General features: G+C 44.7%; 7 protein-coding genes across 7 annotated transcripts; 4 read left to right on the top strand and 3 right to left on the bottom strand. All coding sequences in view use genetic code 12, as the record gives it.

The window, feature by feature from the left end:
• Window positions 1–821: 821 nt before the first annotated feature.
• FAB1 (1-phosphatidylinositol-3-phosphate 5-kinase) lies at window positions 822–7928 on the top strand (the record flags this gene model as incomplete). Its single annotated transcript, XM_029033643.2, has 1 exon — window positions 822–7928. The coding sequence occupies one exon, from the start codon at window positions 822–824 to the stop codon at window positions 7926–7928; it is 7107 nt and encodes a 2368-aa protein (XP_028892235.2).
• Window positions 7929–8705: 777 nt separating this feature from the next.
• SRD1 (Srd1p) lies at window positions 8706–10343 on the top strand (the record flags this gene model as incomplete). Its single annotated transcript, XM_029033644.1, has 1 exon — window positions 8706–10343. The coding sequence occupies one exon, from the start codon at window positions 8706–8708 to the stop codon at window positions 10341–10343; it is 1638 nt and encodes a 545-aa protein (XP_028892236.1).
• Window positions 10344–10592: 249 nt separating this feature from the next.
• TLG2 (Tlg2p) lies at window positions 10593–11666 on the bottom strand (the record flags this gene model as incomplete). The annotated part of the gene is made up of 1 exon (XM_029033645.2): window positions 10593–11666. The coding sequence occupies one exon, from the start codon at window positions 11664–11666 to the stop codon at window positions 10593–10595; it is 1074 nt and encodes a 357-aa protein (XP_028892237.2).
• Window positions 11667–11896: 230 nt separating this feature from the next.
• Window positions 11897–14164, bottom strand: ROD1 (Rod1p; the record flags this gene model as incomplete). Its single annotated transcript, XM_029033646.2, has 1 exon — window positions 11897–14164. The coding sequence occupies one exon, from the start codon at window positions 14162–14164 to the stop codon at window positions 11897–11899; it is 2268 nt and encodes a 755-aa protein (XP_028892238.2).
• Window positions 14165–16632: 2468 nt separating this feature from the next.
• Window positions 16633–18207, top strand: AMN1 (Amn1p; the record flags this gene model as incomplete). Its single annotated transcript, XM_029033647.2, has 1 exon — window positions 16633–18207. One exon carries the CDS (start codon window positions 16633–16635, stop codon window positions 18205–18207), a length of 1575 nt encoding a protein of 524 aa, XP_028892239.2.
• A 645-nt stretch (window positions 18208–18852) lies between these two features.
• On the top strand, window positions 18853–20031 carry CJI96_0002849 (uncharacterized protein; the record flags this gene model as incomplete). Its single annotated transcript, XM_029033648.2, has 1 exon — window positions 18853–20031. One exon carries the CDS (start codon window positions 18853–18855, stop codon window positions 20029–20031), a length of 1179 nt encoding a protein of 392 aa, XP_028892240.2.
• A 357-nt stretch (window positions 20032–20388) lies between these two features.
• Window positions 20389–22650, bottom strand: CJI96_0002848 (uncharacterized protein; the record flags this gene model as incomplete). The annotated part of the gene is made up of 1 exon (XM_029033649.2): window positions 20389–22650. One exon carries the CDS (start codon window positions 22648–22650, stop codon window positions 20389–20391), a length of 2262 nt encoding a protein of 753 aa, XP_028892241.2.
• Between the last annotated feature and the right edge of the window lie 1446 nt (window positions 22651–24096).

The following is a 24096-nucleotide window of genomic DNA, read 5'->3' as shown; positions in this document are numbered from 1 at the left end:
GAGCTATTGTAAGGACTTTTTGCAGCTAAGATTAGAGCCGGTAAACTTGCTTTGTAGGCTTTTTAGAGCAAAGTTGTTCGAAGTAAAGATCTCTTAAGTGCAACGTAATTCGACATCAAGATTGTAATAGGTCTTGGAAAGAACAAAAGATAAATCATTTGACCTGGGCATCAAGCGCTGCTATTACCTAATTTACACAGACCTCTTCGAACCCTGGCAGACACCTAAATTAAACTTCACTTATCTATCCACATGATCGCTTTGCAGGTGTAACTTCCACAGAGGGATTCAATTGCTCTGTATAGATAACTATCAAATTATATGACAATATATTCGGCTCCTTTCTGCGCTTTGCTTCGGTCACTTGCAAACAAAACGCTACTTAGCAGCCTGCTGCCCATCAGTTCGCTAAGGAAGAGAGGATAAAGTCGTCTGCTATTCTACATCTGGCTACGTCCCAAGTGATAGCATATAGTCTCCGGATAGGAAGAGAGTGGGGGCCTGCAAGTGAGAATTTTGTTGACTATCAGTGAGAGGCGTGTTTGCACCCAAACACTGCCGGTAACCAGTTCTTAGTACCTTTGTAGTCACTCATGCGCAAATAAGACATAATTCGTTTTAAAGAATTAAGTGCCAAATACAATCTTCAATCAATCGTTAGGATCAAAGTCAAATCAAACGGCTCTGATTCACCCATTGCATTATCCCTCTCCAACTAGTTATAAGTTGGTGATTCGCGCTGCATGAAACCTCAGACATCATACATCGATAGTAAACTACCAAAATAGCCAGATTTTGGAGTCCCACAATTTATAGAGACGATGGTGTCACGACATCTTTCCTACGATACCCATTCATTGCTGTTCACAAACGACAGCGACACTGAGTCGGTCAACGACGATTTTGTCTCCTTCCCCACGCTACCGGATCCTGAGGAGACCGCCAACCGGTCATTCTCTAAAATCATCACCAAGACGTTAAGGAAAGTCACCAATAACGCTTCCAACTTAGTTCACTCTTACGCATCGCCTCGCCACCACACCGAGGCTCCAGATTTGCCCACAGATCCCACAGATTCTCAGTCAATCTACCATGACCACTCGGCCCCCACAACTCCAGTCAGGAAGGCAATTGCTACGCCGACATCGAAACAGCATAGCTCCGCAGTATCTGTTGCATCATCTCTCGACAAGCTGGTCTCACGGCGCTCGAGCAAAGGTACAGATCAAGAACCAATGAGAAATTTCACGGGAGGACAAAACTCGCCTACTCAGGTTCCTCGAGCACCAGCTCCGGATAGTACACTAAAAAAACCGAACACAGACCCATGGCTAAATCCTTCGACGAACAATCGTGGGTCAATAATACCTCCAGCATCTCCGGCATCCGTGAAACGGGCAGAGAGCATCACGGGAGTGTCTCCAGGTAGGGCGAAAGCTCCCCCTTTGTTCAGGATGAATTCCGATATGAACCCAAGAGTCATGTCAGACAACAAATCCTTGCGTATTTCAACTATGAGCACCACCAAGGTTCATGCTCCAGTTGTATCACAGGCTGATATAACAATACGGAGTGCTGATTCCGAGCTGAAAAATTCGAAAGCTTCTCTGATCCATCAGAACAACAATATTCCAGCATCTTCATCGAAGGAGAATGTTTCGTGCAAAAGCGATACCAAGACACTTCAGAATAGAATCTCATCCATCTTTAACAACCTTCCAAACGATTTTGAATTGTCTGACGACTCGGCCTCGGACTTGGAGACCATAAACAATGACACCGTTTCCGCATCTCCATTAACCCTGCGTCTATCACCTAGACAGCCTAATAAAAGCAGCAGGATTGAGCCTACTCCAGCGAAGCTCGAAAGACAAGCTCCACTTCCATCGCTGTCTCCACCATCATCTACCTCTACTTCGGTTGAGAGAACACCTTCCATCACAAGAAAGATCTCTTCTAGTTTGTCGAATTCCTTGTTTTACAGCGCTAGAAGTATCATCAACAACAATATTCCCGGCAAAGGATCCTCTGCCAGCTCTATCACGGGCGAACTAACCAAGCAGAGGAAGAAGAAAATCGCCCGCAAACTTTCTGATAATCCACTTAAGAACGGCGGCATACCCAAAAAATACTGGATGAACGATTCCTTTGTCACCGATTGTTTAAACTGTTTCAAACCGTTCACAGCTTTTAGAAGGAAACATCATTGTCGATTTTGTGGGCAAATATTTTGCTCCAACTGCACGCTCTTTATATCCTACAGTCAGTATAAACATGAGAAGCTGAAGAAGAATAAAGAAAAGGAGCACAAAATTTTCAATGACAAACTCAGAGTCTGTAAGCCATGTTACAGTGATGTCATTGTGTACTTAAGTGATGATTCACTGAGCTCATCTGAAGAAGAAGACGTTGAGAGTGAAGTTCTTAGTACTCAGTCTGATCAACAAGACCACTACTCCAAACTTTCAAGCGCCGATCACCCCTTAATGAGGTTTCGTTCTAAATCTATAAATTCGAGACGAGATAGTTTAACGAGTGAGTCTCTTGCACTGGCAGGCCAGAAGAGCAATAGAAAGCATACAAGATCGCTGAGTGGGGCCTCTACAGTTAATTACATCAGCAACAAGGAGGGCAATCAAAAGAGTAACGAAGTCACTTCCTTCAAGCATGCCCCTCAGATGGCTATTCCGACGACACGTACAGGAGAGGTTGTCGAAATCCCAGTTTCGAGAAGTTCCTATTCCAATAATGTGATGCCAGTGAAACAAAATTTAGCAGCTCTTGCTATGCGGAATGCAGTACACAACCAGGGATCTGGACCATCTGCTGAACCTGGTAAAGAACAATTGACGACCTGGAATTCTCCCTATCATGACACTCAAGACCTTTCTCCAGAAGTTGTTCGCCCCAATAGTCTTGAGAATCTTGGAAAACTTTACAGCTCCTTTTTGCATAGAAACCCTTACAGGCTAACAAGATCTACTTCCGAAAGAGTTCCTCGTCTGGGTGCTCTTACGAAGCACCGAGCTGGTTTCGAGTCAGAGCGAGAGGACGACTATGAAAGCGAAAATGAGGATGAAAAGGTTTTATCCTTGTACACCTCACTCAATAATGGTTATCTGTCAATCGATCCAAGATCGTCTCTGTCTCCAACACCAAAGGTGCTAAACCAATCATTATCGCTGGTACCGACCTTGCACGAATTCCCATCGATGAATGTCAATGACAAGTATATTCCGAATCCAATGGGATTCGGCAGGCATACTGATGCTGATCAAGCTACACTCAACTTTGGAATCAATGCCAATAAGTATCGCTCTGACCACAGATCATCTGAAAGAGCGAAAGCGTCGTTGAATAGGATGCGACAAAAACGTATGAATAGATTGAAAAACAGAACGTCATTCGCTACGGCCACATTTAAACCTCCACAACTCGAAGTGTCAACTGAATTTAATCGGCCATACGTTGACAGTCCGCAATCAACGCCGACGTCCCCGACTCCGTTTGGCGCAGTTGCCTTGCCCAATACCAGAGATTCCGATAAGAGCAGCAGCATAACGAAAGCTCAAACATCTTTCGGCTTGTCTAGCGCTTCTCCGTTGGCTCATAAGACGTGGGACGAGAGGACTTCTGCAAGTGAGCCACATCATTCTGTCGAGCCTTTCAACTTTGACGGTGAAGTTCATGACAGTGACTTGACAGGCTACTTTAATGGCCTCCTACCAACCATTGACAAAGTCTACGATGACTTTATGCACAAGCTACTACTACAATCACTTGCAGACTGTGACATATCTGACCCCAGTGATCAAAAGCGATGGGGAAATGTGTTGTTTGCTGCTCTCAAAAAAGTTTACCAGCTTCGGCTTTCTGATACTCTAGATATAAAGCAGTATGTGAAGTTCAAGAAGCTTTCGGGCGGTAAAATTGAAGATACCCACGTTGTGGACGGTCTTTTCATTACTAAAAATATTGATTCTAAGCGAATGCAACTGCGAATTGAAAACCCCAAAATCGCCTTGTTGATGTTTCCACTTGAATACTTGAAGCACAAGGAACAGTTCATCAGCTTGAGAATCGTCAACTCTCAACAATCTGTTTACATTGGCAATCTTGTTTCACGGTTAGTGTCGCTTGAGCCGGATGTTATTGTTGTCGGTGATACGGTTTGCGGGCTTGCCTTGAAATTGCTCGAAGAAGCTAATGTGACGGTTCTTTCAAATGTCAAACCTCAAGTAATTGAGCGAATTTCAAGGTATACAAGGGGCGACATATTCTCGACGGTGAACGATCTTTTTTTTAAGAAAGGTAGTTTAGGATCCTGTGGGTTATTCGAGATTCGAAAGTTTGTACACACCGACGTTGTCAAGACATACGCCTTTTTCACGGGATGTGATACACAATATGGATTTACGATTTGTTTGAGAGGTGAAGACAGTGAAGCCTTGAGTGGCGCAAAATATACTACTGAAACGCTCACGCCAGCTCTTTGGAACGCAAAATTTGAAAAAAGCTTCTTCAACACCCTCTCTTTGACTTTTCGAGAACTGGACCCACGCCCAGGCTTGGACACATTGAAACTCTTGGAAAGATCAATTGAAGATGCACAGAACATCGACGATTCAGCTATTGTCGCCTGTCTTCAATCCATCGAACATTATGGCATAGTAAACTATATCAGACTTTTTACCGAGCGCTATTTGAGTGTCTCACCGTCGGTGAACTTTCGCTTACCAGGTGTGCTATTAAACGTGGTAAATGCCTTCGTATCATTAATCGACTTTGCATCTTTTTATCAAAAAATTCAACGAGTGACAAACCCCGATGAATTTGATGTGGAGTGGCTTACTAAAGCAAAAATCGATGTTGATCCTGATCGATTCAATGGTTTTGAGGATATAATTGCCATGCTTCGCTACGTGTGTAATAGTCGCATGTTGAGTCTTTTGGACGGATTTAATAGCCGATTAAGAGGTTGGTCAAACAGCATCAAATTCAATTGCTATCAACTATACCCAATTTTTCATAGAAGCATACATGTGCTTTATTCAACTGTTTCTATCAAGCATGCGACACCTTGTGCTGGGCCAGTAATTGTCGTGATTGATTTTCATACTGATAATGATAAGTGTCTCGGTGTCTTTTTAGATCAAATACTTCAGGAATGCACCACGGCTTGCGAGGAGTGTCAAGAGTTGCTTCTCGACCATTACAGGACCTACGTTCATGATAATGCAAAGGTGGACTTCATTATTGAGAGAGTAGATACTACTTCTCATGATTTTAAAGGTCGGGATGAACGTCTTATGTGGAGTCATTGCCCAGAATGTAATCACTCAACTCCGATCACAGTGATGACTGATGAGATATACTACCTATCTTTGGGTAAATTTTTTGAGCTATCCTTCTGGTCAGATGGTGTTAGACACGAGGGAGAATGCTCGCATGACTACTTTAAAAAGCAAATAAAGTACTTTGGTTACAATGACATCGTGATAAGAATGGAGTACTCCAAAATTGCAAATTATGAGGTGATTGTCCCCAAGAAGAAGTTAGAATCAACAATGGAAACAGACATTCGCCTAAAAATCGAAAGCTTTGAACGTATCTCAAGAAAAATGGATGCTTTCTTCAAGAGCATTTCAGATAGACTCAACAGGGTGAAGCTCGACACGGTCGACAAGGCCGAGGCTGGTTATGAGAGAGTAGAGCAGCTTAAGGAACGTGTTTCTACTCAGCATAGAACTCTTGCTGCAAAACTCTTAGATTTTTACAAGCAGACTGAACCCACCAATTATGTTCTGTTAAATGCCATTCAACGTGAATTGCAGGATGTTGTTGTTGCTTGGGATACTGAGTTTAACGAATTTGAAGCAGATTTTTTGCCGACAGAAAACGAAATCAACAAAATCACACAGTCCCATCTTAGGAACTACTTGATCGATAAATTGGATCATGACAATACCCTGAAGAATCGCTCCACGGAGAATCTTAGAAAGGATGATGCTGCAAAGGCAAAAAATAATACTGAAAGCCCAGAGAATATTCTGAGGACCTCTCCAAATTCTTTGAAAGAACACGGCGAAAAAGCTCCTAAGAGACCAGTTCCTCAAATCAGTAGATTTAGGGTACCTTCTGCGGTCATAGAGGATAAAATCTCGCAGATTCAGCAATCATTTGAAAATGACAACAAAAGCTCGATTAAGTCACCGGACAAGTCTTGTGCTAATTCGATTAGTGGTGATTCCTCAGACAACTTTTCTCAAAATCCAAAAAAAGTTCAAGACTTGACCAACTACTTCAATCAAATGACGCTTGAATTTCAAAGGCAAAGAGAAGAAGCATTAGAAAAGAAATCATATAAATACAAAACTTTACCTATTGGCAATTCACTGCCTATAGTGGAGATCTACGGCAATATTGAAGATGTTGTGGATGTGAATCATGAGAACAAGAGAAACAAATTACTTCATACTGACTCCGCGTCTACGGTGCCTAGAGTTTCTGAAGAATCCACTCGTTATCCTCCCCAGGAACATTTAACTAGTCAGGTACCAAGTGACTTCCTGACCCTGGATAGAAAGACTCTAGACCGCAAGGAGGAGCAGAAGTTGCTTGGCGAACAGACCAAAAAAATACTGGAAGAAATAAACAAAGCTAATAAGGAGGGTACAATGAAACAAAGGATCGAGATTCCTCAACCAGAGAGAAATTCACTACTCAAATCTCTCATGAACTACTGGGCCGACAGATCTGCGACATTGTGGGACCCCTTAGAGTACCCGTTTGATGTGACGGAGCACACCTTTGCTGATTCCGATGTGATAGTAAGGGAAGATGAGCCAAGTTCTTTAGTGGCGTTTTGCCTCTCGTCACCAGTATACCAACAGAAGATACAAGATATGGCCACCACTCCAAATGATGAGGACGAGACGGTGCACAATGATGCTTATCAAAAGAAGGCTGAACAATTCACTAAGATTGAGAAGAAGTTCAAGAAAAGCATGGCATCCTCCAACAGGCTGATGAGTGAGCTCGAGAATATCATGGTGAAGACTAAGAGCAATCACTTAAAGTACCAATTTGCTGACGGTAACACACTGATTTCGTGTAAGATATTCTACAGTGAACAGTTTGAGGCATTCAGAAAAGCTTGTGGGTTGGACAAATCATATATTCAAAGTCTTTCCCGATGCATCAAATGGAACTCTAAAGGTGGTAAGAGTGGATCAAACTTTTTGAAGACTTTGGATAACAGATACATCATCAAAGAGCTACTGAAGTCAGAGTTGGAGTCATTTGTGTCAATTGCACCATTTTACTTCAAGTACATCTCGCAGTCGACATTTTACACATTGTCTACAGCGATAGCGAAGATATTTGGATTTTACCAAATTGAAATTAAAAATTCTGTTTCAGGAAAGACATTCAAGATGGACTTCTTGATCATGGAAAATCTTTTGTACGACTGCAAGTGTTCGAGAATATTCGACCTCAAGGGGTCCATGAGAAACAGACACGTACAGCAAACAGGCAAGGAAAACGAGGTGTTGCTTGACGAGAACATGATTGAGTATATCTATGAGAGCCCAGTGTTCGTGAAGGAGCAGCTGAAGAAATTGTTGAGAGGATCTTTGTTCAACGATACCTCGTTTCTTTCTGCCATGGATGTAATGGATTATTCATTGGTGATTGGCATTGACGATAATACACAGAAACTCTATGTTGGTATCATCGATTGGTTGCGCACATTTACCTGGGACAAAAAGGTCGAGAATTGGGTGAAGGGAAGTACGTTAGTGGGGAAGAAAGGTAAGGATCCTACGATTGTGACGCCTAAGCAATACCGAATCCGGTTCCGAGAAGCGATGGACCGGTATATCCTTGAGGTGCCTGATATATGGTATGAGGGCAGGTCAAATTAAACCAACTAACAGCCTTATCTTTGGTCTTGCTACGCCCTTAATGAATAAAATTGGGGAGACACAAATGTACATCTCCAGCACCACAGTTTATTGCATAGGGCGTCTGGGCGAGGCAAGAGGTGATGCGCTACTCTGCCTTTTCCAGCGAGCTCAGACAGGAAACAAGAAGCTTTTCGAAGACGAGGCAAGCCAAACGAGCACTACTCCTTCGTAATAATCTGATCACGAACAAAAGAAGTAAAAAAGACAAATGAAGTTCGCTTGAAGTTGATCCATAGTTAATAATCCACACCAACCGGCTCCGCCTATCGGCCAGCTCTGCGGCTCGGTAATGTTTTGTCCCAGTATTTGGGCCTGGCGCTCCCCCTATCTCATCAGTACAAGTTCGCACAAGCTATCGTGCGGAATGGCTGATGCGAGTCTGTCAAAATGAGTGCCAGTGTTAGCCGTGGCAGTTGCCGCACGACCCCTATGTTTGGGGCCACTTTTTTTTTTTTTTTTTTCCCTCCCTCAAGTCGAGGCGCGGCGCACGCTCAACCAAACAATAAGTCTGATCTCGCTCCCTGAGGTAAAGTGCAGCTTGGACTTTTCTTTAAACTTTTTCTTCTCTTGACATTTTTGCTGGAGCATTTCACATCGAGTTTGACGAAGTGAAAATAGTTAGCGTCAGTGTGTCGCTAAGGTCATATATTATCCCTCGCTTATTGCTGAAACGCAGCATATCTGCTTTCGACTTTCTGATCCCCAAATTATTAATTGCGACGTCGACCAACGACCATGATCTTTTCCATTGTCGCTGCCATCCTCCTACTCATCTCGTTGGTGTTTGCCATTCTTGCTAATGTTACGTCCCCGGTGACCACTTCATTGAAGTTGGCGTCTCACAACGAGTATAGTTTTGGTATCTTTGGCTACTGTTGGAGAGGATCCTGCCCTGGAAGTTACTACCCAGTTGATTTCGGTAATATTGACAGACAGACAGACTGGCTTCTCTCTGGAAGCACGAGAAACATGTTGTCCAAGTCGTTTATTGTCGCTCCCATTGCTGCAGGCTTGTTGTTTTTGGCCTTGGTGCTTACGGTGGTGCTGATTTTCTTTGATACTACTGTGGTGGTCATTTTGGCCATTGTGCTCACGGTGCTCGCATTTCTTGCTTCTGCTGTCATCTGCGTAATGGTCATCATGGTTTTTCAACCTCATGTGGCGTGGGTCGGTTGGATCTTGGTGGTCCCCGCTATCTTGGCTCTCATTGCCATCCCACTCTTGATTCTCGCGATTCGCGTCCATCCTCAGCGTGATGTCGACGACGATGATGAAACGGAGTCTAAGAGCAACTTTGTTTCCTACAATAAACTTGACTCTGCCGGTAACTCAGGTTTTACTGGCCCCGCCATTGGTGGGGTGCGTCCACAACCGGCGTACACTTTCAACAACCTTCAAAGAGACAGTACCAACGATGACGAGAGCTCTCTCGTCAAAGAGTCGACTTACAGAGGCGCCACGAGAGGATACACGGCCAAGGATGATTCTTCTCACAGTTTGTATGAGTCGCAGCCTCGTACTGCCAATGATGTCACCAAGCCAGGCATTACCAATTTTCCCAACGGTAGTGGCAGTTACTACGAAGACGCCAGTGTCAATCTCAACAACGGACCAAGCACTCCTGTGTCTGCGAAGCAAAAGATGGCTCCGACATTTGTGCCCAATGTTGCGGTGAAGTCAGATGAAAATGGATCAGGCACCTTGCCCTACCCAGCATCGGAGCGTGGATCTGTGGCATTGAACAACCTGCAAAAGTATGGCGTATTTGATCATCACCCAAACGTTGAAGGACATCAGCCATTCACCGAATTGGGCGACGAACTGCCCGAGCATCAACAAGCTGACTTGGATAACGACGACGGCTCCGATTTCACCAGTATCTCCCAAAGGCAACCCAATGTGGGCGCGTACAACAACAGCGCTGCACCGAATGTACCGGGACCTGGACAAGCCTCTCATGCCGTTTCGGGTGCTGTCTATCGGCCGGGCGGTGCTCCCCAGCAACAGACCCAGCAGTATCCCAGTGTTTCTCAGTATCAACCTCATTACCAGCAAAATTACCAGCAGCAAGGCGGATACCAGCCTTCACCTTCACCACAACTGCTGTCATTCTATGGCGATCCTCCAAGCAGAGGCATCCCTTACCAGGGTCCTTATGGCGGTGGCCCTGGCAGTGGGGGCTATGCGCAGGCACGTCCTCCAAAGCCTTCAGTATCTGACAATGTTTTGAATAACAATCCTGATTTTGCTGTAGGTGGCATGGCAAGGAGGAAGCAATACGGCAACCCGGCTTACCAGAATCGCTACGGCGGGCAACCACTCCATAGACCTGGCAATAGGCCCCCCAGAGACGGGCCCTACGGCATGATTTAAAAGTCAAGCTTTCAATCGAGCTTATAGAGCTAAAGGGAACGCTACGGGTCGAACCTGAAGAATTTGTACGATTAATTTGTTTAGTATTCACTGTGCTGGGCGCGGTGGAAAGCTTAGGGCCACAACTGTCTGGCTCAGTCTTGTAACAGTATTTTCATAGATGAACAAGGTCGTGAATGAATGAACAAGTTTTGTGATAGGTCAATTGACATGATTATGAGCATCAGGGTCGATTGTGAACCATTGTAATCATTTCTGATCACCTTCAGCAGGCTGATTTTCGGGTACTGGCCTCGAATCGCTAGGTTTTTCGATTATCTTGGTTTTGGTAGGTGATCTAAATAACACAAAGAGAAACAAGGCCAAAACAACCAAACTCAAAAGAAAAATTATCTTACACTTTGTAGTTCTCTTTTGGTAAGATTGAGCCTTTAGCAACTCTTTGTCTGAAGATTTTAGATCCTCTACCGTTCGGGTCAAATTGTAATCAATGCGATCTAGCATGCTTCCTTGGTCCACGATGAGAGTCTCCATTTCCTTAAAAATGGTGGAGATTTCGAGAATTCCCATAGCCAATCTAGAAATTTCGCGCTCCCTTTGTGCTAGTATTTGTGAGTTGGGATTATTCTGAATTTGTGTCTGAGCTTGTTGGAGTACCATCTTTGAGTAGTCTTCAATATTCTTGGAATCTTCTTCATCTAGAGCAACAGTCGACGTATTGCTAGACGATAGTAGTCGATCAGTTTCTGCATCATCATCGTCCTTGAGGAATTTGATGTAGTTATTCTGCAAATTTCTGTAGATGAGAGAGCTGTCCTGGATTTTTAGGGCGTATGTCTTTTTATAATTCTCAATAATCGAAATCTCATCCTGAGTGTACTCTAGCTTGAGCCTCTTGAAGTTCTTCTGTAGAAACTCGAATTTCTTTATGAGCACGTAGCAGTTTTCAAATAATTTTGTTGTTTCGAAATTCAAATCTTCAATGCGTGTTTCTAACCTTTGCTTCTCGTTGTCTCTCGTTATTAGAAGCTTCTTGTACAAAGAGCTCAATTCATTAGTTTGCGACTTAATTTTGCTCAAGTTCTCATCCAACCCATTTGATATATCAAAGATCGAAGGAGCGATTGGTTTCATTTCGATTGCCTCTTCTCCAGCATCCTTATACTGGCCCTTCCTTCTTTGGTTGTTAGAGGATACTCGTCTTGATCCCATGAGCCCTTCCTCTTCTTCAGCCAACGCCACAAATTTTGCTTCTTGATTAGCTTGTCGACGGGGAACTGTCCGCCTATACGAAAGATATAAATTTGTTCTGTCTCTGAACATAAAGTGGTTATAGACTTTTGAGGTGTAATTGATTGAAGCAGTATTAGTTGCGGAGTGTACGTGAGCTGGCAAGATGCGCACTACACTGGCTGCAAAATATGATTAAGGAAATGAATGTGGAGCTATACATATAAGGTACCTGACTTTGTTTCATGAGTGATTTGATTGAAGTATCTTTATATCTATTTTCGTCTATCAGTGAGGTCTATGCTCTGTGACTGTGAGGTGTGTTAAATCGGAGTCATTGAAAAGGTGGCCGTGCCCCGGCCTCGTCTCAGGGACTGGCGTGAAACGTTGTCTCCCAGCAAGTTCGACAAGTTGGTGCTCGACACATTCCTGGATGATGATGGAGACAGTTTGTTGGAGGAAGCTCTCGAAGAGCTCATCAAGTTGATTGAGCTGCCTGCGCGACTCAAAAGCCCTCTGTTGTTTCTGTTTGGCGCCAGCCCAACAGGCGTGGTCGATCGTGATATGTTCTCCTCAAATCTTCTATTCACTTCCTCGGCATTGATGTTGGAGCCTGGCTGCGGAGGCTGATACGCAGGCGAGAGTGTGTCCTGGACGTCACCCTTGATGGCCTCGTTATAGCTGGGCACTCGGTACATGTCATCGGGTTCAAGGTTGGTTTCCGACGTAGTACGTGAAAGATGTACTGGCGGTGTCATAAGACCTGGAGATTGTATAGCACCGCCGTAATAGCCACCTGGAGTGCCTAATGCTGAGTTCGTTCCAGAGCAACTGTTATGGCCTTGCAGAAGATGTGATTGCAAAGCTGGTCGTCTGGCGAAGTAATCACCCTCCTGCTCACCGTCCATTGTGAAGATGGCTCTTTCCCGCGACGCTGGCGACAGAACAGTGTTTCCTTCGGGGCCTTCCTGAAGCTGCCTTTGCAACTTGAGCTGACGCAAGTTTTCTGTCAATTGGGCGGTGTCAATACTGCTCATACTAAACTGCAGCACATCTGCGCTAGGTCTGGATCTGGGCGTCGATGCACCCGATGTGATTGGTGATTCCATTGGTGACACATCTGACCACAATTGATCGTAGACATGTTGCTCATACATTGGAGGTGCAATGAGTCCAGTAAAAGATGAGTATGAGTGCGGGTTGGACCGTAGAGGTTCATTTGGGCTGGCATCGTCTGAGTTTCGGAACAGTTGCTCATACTGATGCAAATTGGTCAACGATGTGTTGTGAGGATCACTAGAGAACAACACTTCTTCGTCGGCGTTTTCATTATGGTGTTGTGGTTCTTGAAGATCCTCACTATCATCAGTTCTGGCACTAACGGTAACAAATGGGGAAATGAATATCTGTACCGGTAAGGAAGCACGAAGCTCGGATGTGTGACCATCAGGGTTACACAAGCCAATATTGAACTTAAGCTTATGTCTGACTTTGACATGAGTTTGTATGTCACAGTCCTGAGTGCACTTCGACAAGCTTGGTGGTATTCTAAGGAATGTGTCGATCTCCCATTTGTCCATTTGAAAATGTGGATCATCGGGACGAGGCATTGGGATGACTTTCTCGCAAACTATGCGCTCGTCTGTGTAAGCGGGTGGCAAGTAGCCCACGTATGAGTAAAGTTCCACCAAAGATATTCTTATCTCACCCAATTGTAGGCCTTTAAGAAGAGGAACAAGCATTAGAGAAATGGGTGTACCTGACCCGACGGCAATAGCTTTGCTGGGAACATTGAGGGAATACTCGACTTTCTTAGGCCAGGTATTGTCAACAGCCACTGTCTCAGAAAGCTCGACAGAGTCTGTCGTCAAGGTTCTCACCACTCTAACGTGCTTCTTGGTCACCATAGGATGATGAAACTTTCCTCTGTCAATAGTAGACTCAAGCTTGTACACCACGCTGGCGCCTGGCAACCCCTCCACAGATTCAGGCATGTCACCTGGTAGAATCGCACTGAAAGGGAATTCATAATTGCCCTGGACGAGAAGATGACTTCCCCTTGAGTTTAAATTCGAGGATGACGATGACGCCGAGGAACCACCATGGCCCGTCAGATTTCCATGGTGAGATAACGACGTTGAAGACATCGAGCGAAATGTCATGCCCAAGCTCTTCAACGAAGTTGAGGATGCCTTGGACTTGATTGGACTTCTGGCGAGACCATTTCCCGAGCTTGGCGGAGAAGCTCCTGTGAAGGCGGCACTGCCCCCACTGCTGGAGTTCTCATACATGTTGTTCAAGTACTTCGAAATTTCGGCTGGATCCCAAACATACTCATAAACTTTCTTCTCGAATCTTGCTGGTTTAGGTACGGAGCCCCTTGCGTCGGTATACCTTAGACGAAGGGTACCGTATAACCTAAGGGTGATCTTTTTCACGGAAATGGGCTCGTTGACCGAAAGCACAATTTTGCCGCTAATGAAAGTGGACGCAGCATTATGTTCTGATCCCTTAAGCAACAAGACATCGTGGTTGCAGTTCTTCAATCGGATATCGAACAACGTCGCCGTCTTCGATTTCTGCTTTGGCATCGTCCTTGCAAGGCTTCAGCTGAGTGATAGTCAATATGTTATGAGAGATGAAATTCACTAGGGTGAAAGAGAGGGTGATAAAAAAGAAGGAAAATGAAAAATGCTTTGGTTGATGGTTTAATTAATCCGAGAAGGCAGTGATCGTGCATTCAAGCCCTGCCATTTTTTTTTCACTTACATTAGAGATAGAACGCATTATTTCTTTTGTCGCGGTGAAAGTAGACAGAGCAGAGCGCAATCTGAAAAGCAACTGGTCAAGGGACCATGTCAACGAAATCTCTTCTTGAGGAAAAAGAAGACAAAAAAAAAATTCAATGAGACAAAAGTAGCAAATGCCTAAGACTAACAAGATATTTGGTGATTGTTGGCATAGTAAAGGCTGAATTTGTACGCCCTTTCCAAGCTTACCAGATCTCGGTGGTATTGATCCGGCGCAGGCAGGTACAGAAGACAGCAGCACAGCACAGTGAATCACATCATGACTCTCGTCACGTGGCTGTTCAAGGCCCCTGGCGATGATTCGTCCGATAACATATTGATCGTGATAACCATTTGTAAAGGTGTCGTGTGGGATCTATAGGGTATGGCAACTCTAAGAGGTCAAAGCAATTCCTCAACACAATGGTTGCAAAATGTGTGTGAGGTGCACGCCGGGCAGCTGTCTATAATAGACAGGGTGCACTCCAGAGGGGTGAGTGTAGACAAAGACAAAACGAGAGTGAGAAAATTTGACAAATGTAATTTTTTTTTTCTTTTAATTCTTGACGCGTCTATATTCATCAAGTGACCATTTATTTTCCTCTTTTGATTAGATTAGGACGCTACTACTGCTCTGCCCCTGCAGTGCAACCTAAGTTTAACAGCTGGCTCGCACTGGCAGCTTGCGCATCCAGGAGTTCACTTGATTCAATTTGAAAGCCGCTCTTGAAGCAGTGGAAATTTGGGAAGTTTTGATGGTCGTTTGGTTTACAGCTGAGTTCTTGTAGTTGGCGTGATGCTTACGTGAGAGGATTTGACTTGCCTTCATCCCCCATTAAACTCTTTACTTTTCGTGTAAATATGCCACCTCGAGGATAAAACAAAAATAAAAAGAGAATATCTCTAATTCCCAATGTCCTTGATTGTTTCAGATTAGCCGAGCCGAGATGTGCTGGGCCCGCTCGAATCTGACACAAACGGAACCCACCTGACATCTCTTAAAAAAAATATCGCAGTCGAGAACCGTTATTTTTTTTATGCTGCCTCACCACTTTTTTTATTTTTTTCGCAACCGCCAGCCATCCTTCAAGTGTCGACTCTCGTCAAAGTAACCTTCGTGGCTTAGACCTAGACGATAACACCAACATCCCCAGATGACACGTCTTTGCAGACGGCCAAGACATAAAAATTATGTAACTTTTTGTTCTTTATTTGAGGTAAACAAGCATCCTGCCGCGGCTCTCCCACGAATGGACGGCGCACTGCTTAAGTGGTTGCAAAAGCCAGCCCTCGACCCTCTCTCTCACTGCGCACCACACAGGGACAGCCGCCTGCTTCGTTTTTTTCGCAGCCATGACTAGTGATGTCATTATACCATTCTGAACTAAAACTTGCCCAGACTCTCTATTACTTCTCTGACATGACTTGCAAGGGCCCAGAAGCAATCAAGAAAAAATAGTCTTCTCTGTCCATGCAAGGGTAAATGTTCGTGTGGAAGTGTTGGGTGTACCTTGCGCAGTGCACTTAGTGCCATGTAGAAGAGTCCACTGTCGAACACCGGTCTCAACCAGCAATGGACCAAAGATGGATTTTAATTTTACAATTTTTTTTATAATATTTTATTTTCATTCTCATTTTGTTCCTGCCGCCCAGACTGCTCTGTGACAGGCAGCTTGTTCCAGCTCGCGGGCCTTCTTTCGCTTAAGGCGGCTGGCTCTCGCACTGCAACCGGTAACTGTTCCTCCCGCTTTCGACCAAGGTACCACCCTTCCCACAGATCCTCATGCTTGTCGCCAGCGATTGTGCTCCATTGCTGCTCGGGTGCCTGAAATCCTCCCCTGATATATAAAGTTTGTTGGTTTCCTTCGGAAGATTTCCCCTGCTTCTTTTTCTTGTGTTCGCCATTTGCAACTGGGTCCAATCATCCTCCTTCCCCAGGACTCTGTCACCCACACTAGCTGTCCCCTCTAGGGCACATTCCTTTTAATCCCTCCACCATCATTACTTCACTTCACTTCTTTGAATTTTTTTTTTGGCATTAATCATCTTGTTTTGTGAGCGGGCCCCCTCCAACTTCTACACTCCTTTGAATTATGGCCCATGCTGCTCCCACCTCCCCTCAGAGCCCTCCAAACTGCAATGTATCGACCCCTACAAGAAACAATCAGTGCAGCACCTTCTCGAGTTACAGACCGTTGCCGGCACTGCCTGCTCGAAACCTAAAAAGGGCAAAGCTGTCGAGGGTATTGCCTTCTCCTCTAGCGACTCCCATGTTCAGACTGGTTTCGCTGGGATATTCACCTCCCAGAAGGAGAGCGAGCCGCTTGCTCCGTTTGGCCTCGCCAACGCCTGATACTACCACCCCTGTCTCTGAACTCAGCGACCTGGAGTTCCAGTTCAGCGCAGGTGTTTCGGATTCAGACACTGACTCCCTACCTGAGCTAGACGACTCCTCCACCTCCACTGCATCGACAAGGAGCCCGCTTACGCCTTTCCGCCCAAGCGTTTCTTACTTCGACACATTCGAGCTGCCATTGAAGAGACTTTCACTGGCTCCAGCCCTGACTCCTCTTCGGAACGCTACCTGTGTTGAAGATATGGATGTGGATATACAGATTTCGCAACTAGAGCCAATTTCGCAGCCATCGATATTCGAGATTCCTGAGCTAGTCCACAAAATTATCGTTTACGCCGATGCTCAAAATACAATCATTCCAAGGGAAAAGACCCCCGTGTGTCGTAAACCGCTTTCTTTTCAGCACGCCTTGCTAGTGCACGGCAACGAAGAGGCAGCAAAATTGGCCATGGAAGGCGCTTTCTCAACACTCCAAGAGCCACAACCTTCCAATAGGCTGAATGTGCTTCACACATGCTTGCTTGTCAACAAGCTTTTCCACCACATCACTAAGGAAATTCTAGGGGAAAGGCTCTTCTTCACTGAAGAGCGTACCCTCGCCAAATTTATTGCGCCAAAGTCGTCTCAGCAATTCTACGACGGAATGAGCCCCAAGACATTGGTGCTCAGCAAAATGTTGTTTCTTCGTCAACCTCATTTCAACTCCATTGCCGCAAACATAGATTTGAGCAGGCTCGAGTGGCTCGAATTGTACATGTGCCCTAAGATCGCTCCTACCCGTAGCTTCTTGCTGCCTACCTTGAAGACATTGATTGTCACTGGTTCTAAGGCACTTGAAGATACGAAATTGGCAGCAGTAGCATCTACTTGTCCTAATCTAGAAATACTTGACATACGGGCTTGCGAAAATGTTACTGACCATGGAGTCTACATGGTAGGTCAAAAGTGCAAGAAATTAAAAGCCCTCAACTTGGGACGCAAAAGAAGAGGCCATCTCATCACAGACCACAGCGTGTGTGCTGTTGCCTTGAACAATCCTAATTTGACTACTGTTGGTGTTGCCGGGTGCTACATCACAGATCGGTCGCTTTGGCAGCTCACTATATCGTGTGGCAAGCGCCTTGAACGACTCTCATTAAACAACTGTCCTTACATTAGTGACCAGTCAATTCCCGTCATCTTGCACCATAACTTGTTGAAGCGTCTCACGGTGCTCGAGATCCGTTTCAACACCAGAATCACAAACTTCGAGCCCATTATCGCTTACAAAAGACGTCAGGCAGCCAGAAGACTTAATGTGCTTGTGGAGACGTGCGAGGAGCTCTTCGTTCGCATGAAAGAACAAGAGAAGCACATGGACAGGTTGATTCTGGAACGAGTGGTTCAGGATATCAGCGAGTGGGCCAACGGCAAGGACGATGATTTGGCCCACGCGGACCTTCTTCTAGCCAGAAGTGGCAGAGAAAGACGCACAATCAGCATATCGTAAAGCATATCAACATATGCATTTGAAGAGTATCTTCAACGAGATCAGCATAATAATACTTATGACGTACACAATTGAATTGTAGAGGCTCTAGATGAACCCCCACTTGTTGAGTACGCTGTGGCCGTAAACTTAAGGGCATTGCCTCATCACTGAAGAGAGATTGGTTTTGCCCGTTCTTCTAGACAAATCAGAAGAGCTACCGACGCGTCGCAGACCGTTTTATCCCTTTCACCAAAACATGATATTGACAATTTGGAGTAGATTAATTATTGAGCTTTGCACTTAATGGCTACCTATATTACGTAGCTTATTTTTCTCGCCATACATGTCACTACATTTTGTATTTAGACGGTGGACCGCGCTTACTCTGTGTTTTTGTCCTGCTACATCGAGGGTCTGATTTCGCACCAGGGCTCAGCACTCGTCTAAAGGTTCTTTACTAGTATCCTTTTTTGGCAAAACACCTGCTTATGTGGACAAGATTCGTTCCTTTGCAATAGCTATACAACCCAAACTCGACAAATTTGAATTATTCACTCGTTCCAGGTGGCCGAACCTCGTCTGCTTACCCTTACCAGTTGTTGTTTTTGTTACAATACGGCACTTATAGCTGAAGTCACTTGTCCACATCTAAACTCCCACAAGATGTCCTTAACGCTACTAGGGAAAGCGCCGGCAGAGTCAGGTACTGTCCCAATAGCTGTAAGTACAGATACTGTGATTGTCGGCTCTGTGGGTGAGATCGATCTATTTGAGAAGTATTCGGCTTCTCCGGCAACAGCACAGTCCATTCGTCCTGAAGTGCATGAGCTATCTCTTCTGACAACCAACGACTCTACCCGTAAAAAACCCTTGCTTCTGCACCCGTCGAAACTAGATCTTATAGATCATACTACGTTGACATCGCTACCGCTACCTCCACCACCAGCGAGATCAAAGCTAAAAAGAGGATTACTTGGTCCTCTGGCGCCCACAACGGCGTCAAAGCAGCAAAAACAAGAAAATCAAAACCCATCTTGTCTTGACACTTGCATCACGAGCAGAAACGACAATGCTCAGGAAAACGAAAATGACTACACTTACGACATAACAGACATGACAATTACATCCGAATACATTGATGAGACGTTTGAGGAATCTGGAGATCTTATCGTCTTGGTCGAAGACTACTTGGCATCCTACAGCTCAAAAGATCAGATCGAGAGAAAGAAATCATTGCACACGTTCAAAAAACGTCTTCACAGCGATTTGGGATCCGAAAATTCCGTTGAAACATCTACGAGAAATGTTTCTGGAGATCTGATAGATACGATGCCTGTTCAAGAAGACTTGGAAGCCATCTTTGGTAAAATTCCAGGTACAGACCGACTCAAACATTGCAGTCTATGTGATCGCCCTCTTTACGAAATAAGCTCAATCATTGGTAGCTGTGAAGCAGCTCCAAGGGGACGTCTACCAGGGTCACAAATGTGCAATGAATTCGTCTGTTGGGATTGTGTCGACATCTACGAGCAGTTCCTAGCAGAATTTTGCGAGGATCAGCCTCTTGCCTGTAGTGAAAAAGAGAGATCAGAGACTTCAAGAAGACTTCACAATATATTCTCCAGCATTAGAGAAACGTATGATTCTACGTCAAGCCCTTCTGCGAAAGAATTTTCCTTAGACTTGAAGCAGAGGCTTCATCATTTGAATGAGATTGCTCATGAAGGGGAATACGAACCTGAATGGCTCAAGGTTCTCAAACAAAAGCTCAGGTGGAGATGGAGAATCAATGGTCTCTTACCTAACCTTCTATGTTCGGACCGTCTGGTCAAGGAGGCCTAGTCTAGTGTGACCCGTACACCACTTGCATATATAGATCGAGTTATCATACGAGCCTATAAAGTATATTATGTTCAACTCTGGAATCCGATGCGTGAAGAAACCCGCCAAGCAAAACTTCATGAGTTTAGAGGAGTTTCTTCTACGTCAAAAAATTCTTCACACTTATAGAGGTCTAATGCGCATCATATACAAGCACCATGAGAAGGCAGAGCTCGCAAAGTTCGCTAGAGAAGAGTTTCATCTTAACATGAATGAAACTGACTTGGCCCATAGAAAGTATCTTCTTCTGACAGGCGTCAATCGTATCAACGAAATGAGCAAGCTCTTGGGTCTCAATGCAAATCTCTAAGTCTTTTATTAGAGTTTCAATGATGAAAGCTTGAGAGCGTCATTGATGGCATCGAACTGATCGCTCACAAACTCATGTTGGAGTTTCAAGCTCAGTTTGATCTCAGGCAGCAATTGTGGCTTGACGCTCAATAAACTTACCATATCTATTTGCATCTTTCCAGCAGCATCGGTGATGCTCTTGTCATTAATCAAAAGTTGCACGACCTTGATGAGCTCGAATGTATCCAAGAAAATACGCTGCCTTTCAGCAGAGATTGGCTGAGTTTTTTGAAGAAAGTTGGCATCGATCTTGTTCATGTTCAAGTTTTTCAAAAGGAATTTAGTTACCAGATCCTTATCCTTAAATTCTTTTAATTTGGCCAACTTGAAGATGCTGTAGTATAGCTTAACGAGATGCCCCTCAAATTTGCTCAATTGCGAGATGTATTCTGGACTGCTGATCCACTTATTGAAGAGCTTGATCAACTTTTCGATTTCGTTTGGATCCTTCTCGGCTATAAGAAGCTCTTTAAGGTAATTTAACTTGACATATTCCGTTCCTTTTCTTCTCTCATATTCGAGAAGATCAAGTTGCGGGATTTCGACACCAAGATTGTATTCGGACGTAAAGTCTCTGTTGTCATGCAACACGAAGTTATCACTAAGAATAGAAGCCTTGTTGTCTCTCATTAGCCTGTAAAAATAATTATAATAGTCATTACCAAGCATTCTCGAGGTTTTGAGGATGCGCAAAGTCAACAAGTGTCTCAGTAACGAGTGTGTAAGACGCTCGCCAAATTTGAAAAAGTCTTCTACTTTGGTGTATAGGCTCTTTTGAAGAGCATTCCGAACGTAAGGACGGACTTCACCATCTGCTGTCATGTAAAATCTGTAAGTATTGATAAGCTCACTCAAGTTACCAACAGAGGGCAACAAATCAAGCTTATGCAGAAGTGTATCTTGCTGGATCATTTTGATTCTGAGATCTTTGTACACCTTGATCGCCAGTGGTGTGGCACCAATGGCAGTGTAAAAGTTGAGTAGCCAAACTTTCACCTTGAAATTCTCCGGATCTCTGACTTTGTATTCTTCGAGTGTGATAATATACTTGACGATATTGTCACTTGAAGAGTCTGCTCTCAAAGACTCAATCATTTTCACGAGATGCAAATCAATAAGCTCAGGGTTGGGGAACATCAGAAGATCGATCTCATTCAAGTGAAGCCTTTTAGAAGGCAACAAGATTTTGATACAATTGACAAGGTGAATCGCTTGTTTAGAAGAGAATGCCGGTTTTTCAATGAGGCCCTTGTAGTCTGTGTGTATCTTGTCTAGAAGAGGGCTCGGTAAATGAAAGTTGAGGAGGTCAACTGCGCATGAGGGCTTGTCTTGAAATTTGAGGTAAAAGTTTTCAAGAGTCTCAAGCTGATTTAAGCCATATGCCGTTGCTAAATAAATTTTAGCGAAGTATGCATTTCGGTTATCAAGAGAAATCAGTTTTGACACCTCCTCGTAAGACTTCTCGAGCTTAGTTGCGGAGTAAATAAGATGCTTCCATGTGCTGAAGTCATTAAAGTTTAACTCAAACAAGAGTTTATAAGATTCGTCGTAAAGTTGTTGCCAATTCTCGGACTTTTCCAAGCTGTCACGATACAAGAGCAAAAGCTCCAAGTCTCTGTGTTGTAAGGGCTCAATTAGATTTACGACTTCAGCGAATCTCTCTTGAACATGCAAGAGCTTGGCGTGAACGAAAATTTCCTGGTTATTTTCATGAGGTGCCATTTTCTCAACAATGCCAGTGCCCAATCCAAGGTAAAGGGTTCTTTCTTTGTCTGTGCCTCGTGTACTCATGAAGTAGCAAGTGATGGCAGCTCTGTAGGCATATTCTCTCGTAGACTTAAAATTCTTGAGCAACTGCATCGACGCTTTCTGCATTCCCGAGGAATCGAAGTTATCCAAGGATTTCTCGAGGTAAGCCTCGATCAATTCCCTTGTTGGGTACTTCTTGATGGCTCTCTCGTACAATTGACCTGCCTCTTTCGACAAGCCCAACTTCACGTATACGTCATAAAGCACAGACAAGGCATGTACGTCGCTTGGAACTTTTTGAGCTAGCTCTTTACACTGGGAAGTGGCCTGAGAAAGTCGTCCTTGAGCATAGAGAAGGTAGCAGTTCAACGCCCAATAGTACGACTTGTTCGGGAACCGTTTGAGAAGCCTTTCCAAGTCTACCTTGGCCAGAGACAAGCGACCCTCCTGAATGGCCGAGAGAATATCTGACTCCGGCATGCCAGTGTGTCAAGAGTAGTATGGAGCTGGTGAGGTGAAAAATTACACCAGTACCGCTGTAGAGAAGGAAGAAGACAATGGTACAAGTGAGAAACCTACCGATTGGGGCAAAGAAGAGTCTAACTATCATTGGAATTAAGCAAGATTTTGAATTCTAGTGAACACTTCGTATGAGGTTGGACATGTGTTGGTTCAATCACTTAGGTTCGACTTGAATGAAGGTGGGGTTGCACATTGTAGTTTGGCCTGTGCACGGCTGTCAAGCTCCGTAATAGTATTCCGCCTGAATTTGTATGGGTGGACTGGCCTTATCACACTTCTCTTGGCTATACTTTTTCAGCGTTGCAATTCTCGTGGTAAGTTGCATTTGCCAATTCGCAGCCAAGCACCCAAGAATCATTGGGTTGGCACAACAACAGCGTTCCTCCATATCAACTCCTAAGATCACTGCATCACAAATTTGAAAGCTCTCATTGGCATTTATATACGTGGAGCTGCTGCTGGCATTTTAAAGAACAGATAGGCTTGCGTTGTTTCTTGGGCGCTACTAGCCAAGTTCTTGGAGGTCGCCGCTCGCCCAATTGGTTGCGAAAATGGGTGATGTAAGCGTTAGTACGGAGCAGGGCTTCATGAATCGAAAAACCCGCCATTGGGAACTAGCAAACTGTCACTTTCGATCGAGGCAGCCTTTCTTACGTTTGCAGCACACGTGTCATATTTCCAGCAATCAACACGTTTTACCCGTTTTGCAACCGTGCGGTCACTTCGCACAATTACGACAAACCTCCAGGGGTCCAGGTGACATGAGAAACTCAATACCCCTTTCGACGAGGATCTCCTACAGGAAAGTGGAAAGGGATCTCCAGATACCCAACGTTCGCCTCAACCCTTTTTGCCCTTCGCCCTTCTCCGCACGGATTTCCTCGACTTTTTCAACGCTCAATCCAAGACAAACGCTCCCCTCCGGAGTGTCTCCGTAGGCAATGAGGGTGCATACTCTGAGAGCACACTGAGAGCACACTTTGAGAGCACACTCTGAGAGCAATTTGATAGACAACAATGATAGTAGATATAGCAACGTAGTGTAATTGTGATATACAGTCTACGATAAGCACTAGGGGGACAGCGAATTGCTCAGTGTCGTTAATGGCAGTTCAAGAAGTACCCGGCGTGCTTGGGCAACTTTTGCACCCAAAATGCGCACTCTCGCCTCGATGGCTAGACAAGAGGTGGTCTTAGAATAAGTGCAAAGGTTGCTGGGCGCGGCACCTCGGCTAAAGCGATTGTCGAACGGTTGGTGGTGGCCACGTGACATGGCCAGCAAGGAACCAAGCAGCACAGAAACTTGAACTTGACACAGTCGAACGAAGGAGCCTTTTTTATTGTTGCCTGTTGCCTCATTTGAGATCCTTGTCGAGTACCAGTCGGTCGTCCCGTAGAATCCTG

Source organism: Candidozyma auris, chromosome 3 (genome assembly GCF_003013715.1).
Source record: "Candidozyma auris chromosome 3, complete sequence".
Lineage (NCBI taxonomy): Eukaryota > Fungi > Ascomycota > Pichiomycetes > Serinales > Metschnikowiaceae > Candidozyma > Candidozyma auris.
This window is presented reverse-complemented; position numbering and strand designations above follow the sequence as displayed.